The sequence below is a fragment of the Cibotium barometz genome, chromosome 8 (genome assembly GCF_041138505.1).
Source record: "Cibotium barometz isolate CiBa-2024 chromosome 8, ASM4113850v1, whole genome shotgun sequence".
Lineage (NCBI taxonomy): Eukaryota > Viridiplantae > Streptophyta > Polypodiopsida > Cyatheales > Cibotiaceae > Cibotium > Cibotium barometz.
Window position 1 is genome coordinate 43,554,537 of NC_141053.1, and position 11,363 is coordinate 43,565,899.

At 39.1% G+C, this 11,363-nt stretch overlaps 1 protein-coding gene across 3 annotated transcripts; it reads left to right on the forward strand.

Moving 5' to 3' along the window:
* Positions 1-5,733: 5,733 nt before the first annotated feature.
* Positions 5,734-10,962, forward strand: LOC147636302 (3-ketoacyl-CoA thiolase 2, peroxisomal-like). 3 transcript variants are annotated; one of them, XM_086801751.1, is made up of 15 exons: positions 5,734-5,875; positions 6,183-6,299; positions 7,325-7,401; positions 7,506-7,590; positions 7,681-7,807; positions 7,954-8,052; positions 8,135-8,202; positions 8,312-8,419; positions 8,509-8,586; positions 8,703-8,835; positions 9,001-9,097; positions 9,192-9,315; positions 9,513-9,621; positions 10,518-10,601; positions 10,722-10,962. In XM_086801751.1, exons 2-15 carry the CDS (start codon positions 6,216-6,218, stop codon positions 10,829-10,831), a joined length of 1,383 nt encoding a protein of 460 aa, XP_086657877.1. In that variant the 5' UTR covers positions 5,734-5,875; positions 6,183-6,215; the 3' UTR covers positions 10,832-10,962. The 3 variants fall into 3 exon arrangements, with proteins under 3 accessions (XP_086657877.1, XP_086657876.1, XP_086657878.1); XM_086801750.1 differs by having other exon boundaries at positions 5,753-5,875; positions 6,214-6,299; XM_086801752.1 differs by having other exon boundaries at positions 5,817-5,875; positions 6,195-6,299.
* Positions 10,963-11,363: the final 401 nt, after the last annotated feature.

An 11,363-nucleotide genomic window follows, 5' to 3' on the forward strand; every position in this document is an offset into this window, starting at 1 on the left:
GTCCGGTGGGTCTTATGATCTGAGCAAACCTCTAGCATGAGCTCTTAGGAGGTCTTTTGGGCGGCTCATAGGAAGTCTTGTGGGTCTTATGGGCTCATAGGAAGTCTTGTGGGTCTTATGATCTCAATAGGAAGTCTTGTGGGTCTTATGATCTCATTATATTTCTAACAAGACTTTTTGAAATTATATAAGCTCTATGGAATAAATATGTCTTATGTTACTTGTTAACGTATGGTCTCTACAAAGAGTGTACCCTCTCTCTCTCTCTCTCTCTCTCTCTCTCTCTCTCTCTCAAAACACACATTGATACAACCTCTAGAATATAGAGTCCTTGCATTTCTTTTTAATGCAGGGTCTCTACAATGATATATCCTTTTTGAATAAAGATCTCATTCTCTCTCTCTCTCTCTCTCTCTCTCTCTCTCTCTCTCTCTCTCTCTCTCTCTCTCTCTCTCTCACACACACACACACACACACACACACTCACACAATCTCTCTCTCTCTCTCTCTCTCTCTCTCTCTCTCTCTCTCTCTCTCTTGTGCCATGTGCTTCCTTTTATATCCCCCCACCATCTCATCACGGCTCTTACTATATCTCTGATCTCAAACCCCTAAACATCATGGCCAACATTGTGACAACCATCATGTAGGCCATTTCTGCAATCTTAGCTAAGATGAAAGACAACTAAGAATATGATCATGAAATTTTAGATCACATGAAGTAGACTCTAGAAGCAAAGTCTTGATGTGGGAGAAAATGAATGGAGAAGGGCCATTAGAAGAAGGAGACGCTCAGGAGACATTTATCACAATAGAGTTTGAAATTGATTACTGCAATAATAGGGACTTGGCGTCAATATGGCTACATCACTGACAATAAAGAAACTATCCTTTGGCAAAAGATTGGAAAATAGGTGCAAGAAAAAGAAGAGTAGAAGGATAGTACTAGATGTACTATTGTACTATTGAAATTGAAATAAACAAGACACCTTACTCCCTTAATAAAGTGTGTCACAATGGAAGAGATAATTTTTTGTGTAAAGACATAAGTGTGTGTATCGAAGTGGGAGCAATAATTATTATTTTTACCATCAATACGCACATGCGCACATGCAAATAGTTAGGCATAAATGTACAACAAGTTGGTACCAATCATACTATCCATGCGGAATATATGGAAAACACCCACATGTGGAGTCACATGCATCCCTAATTGACCATAGAGGTATGTAGCCAACATCCCTCTAAAGCCTCGGGTCCAGAATTAGGTAGTCCAAAAGGAACGTCATTCAAGAAATAATTTGAGAATTGTGAAAGAAAAGATTGATGAGAGGGTTCATTGGGAGTAGGTTTTGAAGCTATAAGCTTATTAACCAAGACAAAAGAAGTCTTTTCCCTCTTCCTCAAAGCTCACTTAGCCTGTGTATGGCTAAGTAATGGAGAACTCTCTCCTTTGATCAATCCCTTCAGATATGGATGTTTTCCTTCATGAACAATATGCAATAAGTAATGGAGAACTCTCTCCTTTGATCAATCCCTTTAGATATGGATGTTTTCCTTCATGAACAATATGCAATAAGTGAGAATCATATTTAATTTGAGGATTAAATTGGTGTCTCCATGGCATGCCCAAGATAACATCAACTCCTTGCAATGGTGCTATCTTCTCTACATAAGACGAAATAGGCAAACAAAGACCTTATACTTCCTTAGTGCAATTATACTTTTTGTTAGTGAAAGAAGCTTTAATTTTATATTGTGACGGTGTGACATTCAAATTAAGTGCTCTTACCAACTTTTCAGAAATGAAATCATGTATGGTGCCATCATCATGAAGTATAAGCACTTCCTTTCCTTTTACTTTACCATGCATCTTTAAAAGAGTATAAAATTTCAATTTACCTTCTGAATCATGTATGGTGCCATCATCATGAAGTATAAGTACTTCCTTTCCTTTTACTTTACCATGCATCTTTAAAAGAGTATAAAATTTCGATTTACCTTCTGAGTCATAAAGATTATTTTCAAAGTTACCATCCTGCTTAGGAAGATAGTCGTTGTCATTGAATTCTTCATCTTCATCCATGTTTCACCTTAGCGACAAGAGGCTTGTTCTTCTTCGAGCAATTGGGAGCAATATGCCCTCCGTGGTTGCACATATAGCAACAAATAGGTCTAGGTCTAGCATCATCTTTGTTGGTCGGAGTTGAGACTTGATTCTTCTTATTACCATCCTCATTATTGTTGTTAATGTTAGGAACTTTATTAAAGTGATTGTGTCTTAGAGGCCTATTAAATCTTTTAGAAAAAAAACCATTCCTTTGATAGTTAGAAGTATGAGCATCTTAACATCTAGCCTCCTTAGGAATTTCATTCTTCTTCTCACAACTCAAGGCTAAGGAAATAGTAGAAGTCAGAGAGTGGGGATGGAACATGTTCACTTCGGCTTGAAGGGTAGTCTTGAGTCCTGCTGTAAACTTCCTCTTTTAGTTCTTTTCAAACACCTTTTCCTATGGCTTGCAATTGGATAAGGGTTTGCCAAAGTTTATCTAAATGTATCTGAACTATCTCCTTCTCTAATTATCGAAGATTATGCCACTACTGCCTAGCCTAGCCTTATATTATGGTGATGGTGGTAAGAAATTCTTTTTAATAAGGTTTTGAAATTACTTCCAAGTTTTGGGTCTATGATGGCCCTTCTTATTATCATTCCACCATAGTGTTGCCTTATCAATTTTAATGATTGCATGCACATTTGGTTTTGTCTTTCTTAAAAAATTTATCTCCTAAGAAATAATTATCAAGTTGGCTCAACCAAGACATTATAGTTCCTGCATCTTTTTCCCACCAAAATTTTGAAATTGAAAAGCTTTTCAGCTAATATAGGATTCCTTTTAAGGGTAGCCCGCTACAATTCTCCGAATTTGATCATCCTTAATGTGTGCATCCTTTTTTCCATCAAAATTTTGAAATTGAAAAGCTTTTCAACTAACACGAGATTCTTTTTAAGGGTAGCTTGCTAAAGTTTTGTGAATTTGATCATCCTCAAAATCTATAGAATCTTCACTTCTGCTCCTCTTTCTATGGTTTAATAAGCGATTCTCTAACTTCTTGCTCGTCTCCCTTTCTTTGGCTATTTAGGTTTGAAGTGCCAAGAGTTGTTCTTGAACAGAAGGGGGTTGAGGATTTGTGGCCATGATGGGAGATCTGTAGATAGATTTTAAAGAAAAAGTGTAAACTTTACATGCAAATAGATGGAATTGAAAATTTCTCAAGTGATGGTAATACTAATCGCCTTCACCCGCCGTAATCTGGAAAAAGTTGTCGGCTTGTTCAAGTGTGCGGCAAGAAGAATAATTCGTAAGCGACAAAAGAGTCCGTCAAGTAGTATTAAAGTGGGTACGTACTCACCCATGAGGAACTCAAGATATTTTGCCTTTGAAGTCTTTGAAAAATCGAGGTTAATTGGCCCCAAATTTTGTGATTTTACTTGTTGTTTACAGCCCATAAGGTGCTCTTGAATTTACTTCTTCTTGAAGATGTCAAAAGGCTTATAGTATATATTTTTGAATAGTTGTAAAGTAATGGTAAAAGGGTTTAAAGCCTTATAGTTTAGCCTTACACTAGGCTTAGCTTAGCTGAGCTAAGCTTAGCCAAAGACATGGAAGAAAAGGTGAAGTGCAGATTTCAACATAAGGAGAAGAAAAAAGAAATAAAGAGACTGCCGACGATTGCCGTTGATTCAGGAAAAAGGGAAATTTCACATAGGCATGCTATTTGAAAGTGGAATTAGGGGTTTCAAGGCATAAGGATCACATCTGTAGCTTCTAATCTGAAGGCGAGGTAACCAAATGAAATGTGGTTTTCTAGCGTGAGGTATGATTTTTCCAAGAGTAGAGGTGGTTTTGTTCAAAAGGTGACATTGATTCCTTGCCCATGATCAAAAGTTCAATCCTATGGTGTAGAAAATTCACCAAAACCATCCATCATTTGTTCGAAGGTCTTCATGTGCTTGCCTTCCTTACCTTTTGAATGTTTGTGAGCTTCTTCAAGTACTTATACCCAATGCTTTGATACCATTGTCCAGGACCTTTGTATAACTTGAAGAATTAATCCCTCACAACGTATCAATAGAACTAAACCTTTAATTTAAAACAATCGACAAGATCAAACATAGCATAAAGATAGAGGTTAAAGGAGACATCGCCATCGACAAGTGTTGGCTCCTCCTTCCTTACGAGAGTATTCTAATTATGTATTGGCAAAAATAGCCCAAAAAGCCATTGCATACCTTTTTTCAAAAGTGGACTTGTTTACACGAAAATAACCTTAATGCAACTAATTAACTAATGTGTGAATCCAAAAATAATGGCTAGCTTATATGTGCAATGCTAGCACACGCATACAAAATATTGGGCACATGGCCATAGTCAAAAATAATCAAAATTGTGGTATAAACCACTCAAAATAGATGCTCAATAAATGGAGCCATGCAATACATGCATATACCCTAAATGCTAGGAGACTAACTCGACCGCACATATATACACATATATATCATCATCCACGGGAGAGACAGTTCGACTGTGCGCTAACATCGATGGGAGGCACACTACAACCATGTGAATACTCGCTGCTCATACAGCTACTCAGAATAAACAATAATGTTAGTTGCGACGCGCAAATAATCTTGCGATAAATGTAAATAATCCTACGACAAACACAAATAGTTAGGCCCAAAAATACAAGTCGGTACCAATCATACATATACTATCCATGCAGAATATGTGGAAATCACCCACGTACCATAGGCAGTACAATGGTGTCACAAGCATCCCCGATTGACCATAGACGTATCTAGCTAACAACTTCACATGTGTTGCTATCTTGATCTCCACTCCAATACATATCTTTACGGATAATTCTCATCAATTAATTTCTCTGCAAAGATCTCTGTTTCTCAACTCTCTTTCACTCTCTCTCAATAGATAAAGAGGAGAAAAGATCTTAATGAACATATCTCCACTCTAATATAAAGAAGACATAAAATTAATCTTAATAGCGAGAATAAATAACTTAATCAGCTCCACACACTTACTAAAATAAGCCCTAGAAGCTCCAATAGCAACTTAAATTTTGGGTAAACTAGAGCAGTTCAAAGCAAATGGCGAACTTCATGGTGGTTAACAAACATAATGTTACTCTGGTCACACTTAATTGGAGCATAATAACAAGCATAAAACAAACAAGAGTATAATCTCATTCCAAGTGCTGATGTGTTTGCTAACTGGAGCCCAACAGCCACCGTTCCAGTTCCGAGGGGAATAGCCTGCCCACACTTAATTGGAGCATAATTGGTCACACTTAATTGGAGCATAATAACAAGCATAAAACAAACAAGAGTATAATCTCATTCCAAGCGCTGATGTGTTTGCTAACTGGAGCCCAACAGCCACCGTTCCAGTTCCGAGGGGAATAGCCTGCCCACAGCTCTCAGTTTTGCAGGACGCCTTTTCCGTGGGCATGCCCGCGATCTGTAAAGGGTATTGTCGCCAGCAATTGTTTATCAAAAAGGTACCTGCCCACAGCTCTCAACCTTTTTCGTTGGGCAGGCCCATAGTCCGTAATAAACACCCTTAAAGCTTCCGTGTGTGTGTGTGGGCAGAGCCCATGGGCGGGGAGGGTCAAATATGCTTAAGATAGGGTTATGCCTAGCCTTACGGAGACGTGGCGATGGAACGTAGGTGACGTAAGCAATGAGAGAAGCAAAATATATCACAGCTCTCTATAAAGAGCCTGCAGCAGAAGCCTGAATAATACCTCGTCGTTTCGCTGCATCTCCTGTTGTGTACAAAAAAAAACGCATCTCTCGAAGGTATTGCCTTGTGCTTTTTCTGTTTTTTTCTTTTTTTGGCAATATTTCTCGTTTTATTTTCGACATCTCCTACCCATCGCCACCGAGCTTTTCATTGACTTTCTTTTTCTTTTTCTTTTTCTTTTTTTTTTGGGAAATTTCCGGCCCATCTCCCGCAAGAAAAACTGAAATCCATGATTGCTTTTCGGCTTTCTTTCTGATTTCCCGACTCACAATTTCGTTTATTATAAAGTGGGTCGTCTCTTACTAGTTTGATTCGTAATTCTAATCGATCGTCCATCACTGTTAAATCATTATCCGGCTTTAGTTATTATTGTAGGTTTTCTTTTTCCCAGCAGACATGGAGAGAGTACGCGCTAGACAGCAGGTTTTGCTTGATCATCTGCGCCCCTCTGCCGCGCCCAGAACCTCAACCGATCTAGTGGTGAGCACTCTTCAAAAAAAAACACACTCTTTCGAGTTCTTTAATTTCAATTTGCGAAAATTGGTAAATTTTTGAATTTAGTGAGAGAGAATTCATATGTGGTAACCTGAATTTTGCTAACATAATACAATTCTTCTAGAAAATTCTATGAAGCCAATGAAGGCATGTAGGCAGGGTTTTCTTATCATGTGAAGTGCGGCATGTGAACTTCTACATTGCGTCGATGCCAAAGCAATAGTTTCCTCCTCAGAAAACCCGGACCTGCCGCTAAAGCAGGCCCAAACACAACCACTCCGGCTAGATCCCTCTGTATTATGGTTTTTGACAAGCCCATCATGGGTTTTGATTCCCTCCAAACGTCCATGGTCATACATCTATCATGGATTTGACTCCCCAAGATATGTCCATGGTTGTGCATCTATCATGTTTTTTGACTACCTAGCATCTATCATGGTTTGGCTTCCTAGCAATGTCCATGGTTGTACATCCATCAAGGGTTTTAAATCCCTAGCAGTGTCAATGGATGTACATCCATCAAGGGTTTTGACTCCCTAGTGATGTCCATAGTTGTATACCCAACATGGGTTTGGATTTTCCAGCACTGTCTTATGATTTTGTGCCGGCAAGAGACTCAAATCTGTAAAGTATTTCTTCATCTCTTGGCTTCCCAGCCATCACACAAGGTTCATTTATGCTTGAGGCGTGCTGTATTCTAACTTACATGTCAATTTAGTCCATTGCGGTATTCACATAATACATTATAATTGCTGCATCTTAACCCAGGTGGTATGCAAGAATTCACATAAGACAACATAGACTGTTAACGCTTGTCTCATCTTATGGGTGGAAAAATTTAGGTCCTGCCTAAACTTATGCAGTACACATTGGCTGCCTAAACCCATGTATGCAATGTCTAGGAGACTGCATTTATGATGCTTGTAGATGATGCAATGTTCATTGTTAAGCATTGCTATGCATTTAATTTACCCATTTTTATGCAAATCTTTTTTTCTTGTGCTTTCCAGGCATCAATTTGCTTAGCTGGTGATAGCGCTCCTTATGAGAGGACAACAGATCACAATGATGATGTTGTCATTGTTGCGTAAGTGCACTCACCATGACTAAGGCTTTCACTGTTTTGTGTATTGAGGGGCAGAATTAAAAACATATTTTTCCAGATGACAATGGTTTCTTCAAAATGTGCAGAGCCTATCGCACTCCTATTTGCAAGGCAAAACGAGGTGGCTTCAAGGACACTTACCCTGATGATCTGCTAGCACCTGTTCTAAGGGTAAGAGAGAACTTGTAAATATATTACTGAAGCACGGTGGCATGGTGATGAGACAACTGTGTAACTGATTTAAATTGACTATTTGCACAGGCAGTCATAGAAAGAACTGGCATAAACCCTGCAGAGATTGGGGATATAGTTGTAGGCACTGTCCTTGCAGCTGGGTCACAGCGTGCAAATGAGTGCCGTATGGCTGCTTTCTATGCAGGATTCCCAGGTGTGTTGATTGATGGCTTACACTGACTATTAGATTTTCTGGACTCTCTCTCTATACATACATGGTTTGCAAAGACACTTTTTTAGGTTATGCATATACAGTATGCCTATACTCAGTTAACCCATTGAGGTGGTGTGATTCTGCAGAAACTGTGCCAGTTCGCACAGTAAATAGGCAGTGTTCTTCAGGCCTCCAAGCTGTAGCTGATGTTGCTGCAGCTATCAAAGCAGGGTTTTACGACATAGGTGAATGTGTATTATGAGATGTCACGAAGGAAAGCAAAGGGAAAGATTATTTTGGTTGCTGATGTGATAACTTTTTCTTTAGGTATTGGTGCCGGTTTAGAGTCCATGACTGTCAATCCAATGGCTTGGGAGGGCTCTGTCAATCCGAAGGTTGGTTTTGTCCTGTGTTAACTGCTAATTTGAGCTCTATTGGGGTTTATATATATATATATATATATATTGAAAGATGAGAAGTTGATGTGTTTTTTTCCTTGGATAGGTTGAGACAATACAGAAGGTTCAGGACTGTCTTTTGCCAATGGGAGTTACATCAGAGAACGTTGCTGAACGGTACAACGTCTCAAGGAAGGCGCAAGATGAGGCTGCGGTAAAATATTTGATTCGTTTGGAAACATTTTTACATATAATTAATCGCAATGCTGAAAGTCTTGACAGATTCCTTGATTTCTGTTCTAGGTAACTTCCCATACTCGGGCTGCAGCTGCAACTGCAAATGGAAAGTTCAAGGATGAGATAATCCCAGTTGAAACTAAAGTATGCAGCTGGTTTTGGTGTCATATTTCCTTTGTTCATATGACGGTTTTAGTTTGGATATCTGTATATTGTGGAAGGTCATCAATCTATGATCTTGACAATGGTTATTTGTGAAGCTTGTTGATGCAAAGTCAGGTGAAGAAAAGCCCGTTGTCATATCAGTAGATGATGGTATCAGACCTGGGACGACAGTTGCTGATCTGGCAAAGCTCAAGGCTGTTTTTAAGAAGAATGGTTCCACCACAGCAGGTTAGCGTGTATATCTTTCTTTTTAGATTCAGAACTAGTCTTTTTTTCTCCCAACCTGGGTCTATCTATGAAGCAAAGATTATTACGTATCCATGAAAGCACCGAAGAGCCCATTCATAAGTTGTTTTCTGTTCTTTACCAATGCCGTTCTATGTTTGATTGCAGGAAACTCTAGCCAGATCAGTGATGGTGCAGGTGCCGTCCTACTCATGAGGCGGGATGTGGCTTTGAGGAAGAATCTTCCAGTTCTTGGTGTCTTCAGGTTTGCTTCTCTTCGATTGGTATTTTGTGTTTATTTATTTTCTAAACCTGTGTCTATTTGGGTGTGTTATTATGTGGCTTGCTCATTACTGCAGGAGCTTTGCAGCAGTTGGTGTTGACCCAGCTGTAATGGGGATTGGGCCTGCTGTGGCTATTCCAGCTGCTGTCAAGGCTGCTGGACTTGAGATCTCCGATATTGACTTGTTTGAAATAAATGAGGTCAGCAGACACATGCTGTCATGATCTGTATTATCGCTGTACTAGCTTGTTTTCATGTTTTGAACTTGAATCCTCTGGAGGAGACAGCATCCTTATTGCTTATGCTTGTCATTAGAGTTCTTAATGAGCTTCACAGGTTAAAGCATGCGTAATTGTATCATGACAGCAGTGGCTTAATGACTCTCCATTTTTCACAGGCATTTGCTTCTCAGTTCACATATTGTCTCCAGAAGCTGGAATTAGATCCTGAGAGGGTGAATGTGAACGGTGGTGCCATTGCTTTAGGGCATCCTCTTGGAGCAACAGGTATTTACAACGACCAAAACCAAGTACTTTAATATGTTGAGTTTCAGGGAAATCTTTGTGTTTCAAAGAAAAGGGTTAGATCCAGGGCTTTTTAAGGTGGGATGCCGGCAGCGGGGGCTCATCCAGGCTGCCTGTGGGGGATATTTATCCATCATTTTGCCCCATTTTAGTAATTTGATTGTTTTAGTTTTTCTGAAGGGCTACAATCATAAGATCAAAAAGAAGGTTTGATGTGTATGAAACAGTAGTTGTCATGTTTTAGGGATTTCAGTATTCAGAATGTCTAGGATTTTAGAAAAGAAGATTTAAAGGCAATGTAGGGAGCTTGTAATCCCGCATTCTTTTTACTTTTAGGGCTGTGTGTTTGAAAGAATGCTTTTATCACAACTATGCATATGTGCAAGCCACATTTTATATTTTACGATGGTATTGTTATTGTTTGCTTCATTACTCTCTCTCTCTCTCTCTCTCTCTCTCTCTCTCTCACACACACACACACACACACACACACCATTTCTCATGGAGATATGTAGTACTTTTGTGGTCTCATAGACCCTTTGGGTCTTTTGAAGATGTTAGTCTCTCTCTCTCTCTCTCTCTCTCTCTCTCTCTCTTTTATAGACTATTCTTGATTTAAATCATAACTGGCTAAGTTTCCTGTTTTAGTTTTATTTTTTTATTTTTAAAAAAAATTTTGTCACAGTATTTGTTATTGTCTCAATTTGTAATGTTGGATCTATTCCAATTTCCAATCTTATGAAAGTACATATAGTTCTTCATTCCTTAGAATATGAAGAACCATTTCGTGGTTTTAGAATGAAGTTTAGTGTTAACAAACAGCTCTCTGCTGCTTCGTATTCATCGGCCTTGCTGATTCACCTTCTTTGTATGCCAAGGGGCACGTTGCACGGCAACCCTCCTCCATGAGATGAAGCGACGGGGCAAAGATTGTCGTTTCGGAGTGGTTTCCATGTGTATAGGTGAGTTATATTTTTTGTTCAGAAAGTGTCCAGATGATGGGTTTTCTTTGCTGTCACCATTGAACTTGTGTATATTCTTGTCTCAGTTCTAATCAATGATTGATCATTTTTTTTCTGTAGGTACGGGAATGGGAGCTGCTGCAGTCTTTGAGCGTGGGAGTGTTGTTGACTCGTTGAGCAATGTACGGCCTATTCAGCAGAACAACTTCCTCTCCAGAGATGCACAATAGTTGCAAGAGGGCTATCAGCTTATGGGTTTTACTGTGCACATAAGATATAGTATCAGCTTATTCAGCATCTCATGTGGGATTTGCTCTAAACAAAGAATTCTTTATCTTGAATAAATGTGACGTTGAATGAAGAGAGAATCTTGCTTACATTGTTTACTTTTTTCATCAAGCAATGCTTTATTTTGTGAATAATCCTTCCACCACAGAGGGTGTATCACCAAATGGTTGCTCATTCTTTATGGCTTTAGAGCTGTGCAGCCCGGGATCTAGGACCCCCTTGTCTGGATCAAGATGATATTTATGGTGAATTTTAATGTGGGGGTGGTTTATAGACCATTTAGAGAGTGTAGCTCATTTCTAGTCTTGATCGATCCCAAGGTAAATGGTCACGTGGGAGACATTCCCGATTAAAATGGGGTGAACATCAAGCCACTGATTATTGGGCATGTGCACACAATTGAGATGCTTAAGTGGAAACGTTATGAAGATCTCAAGATCAGATCTCTTTATTTGAGATGTCTTAGATCTTTAA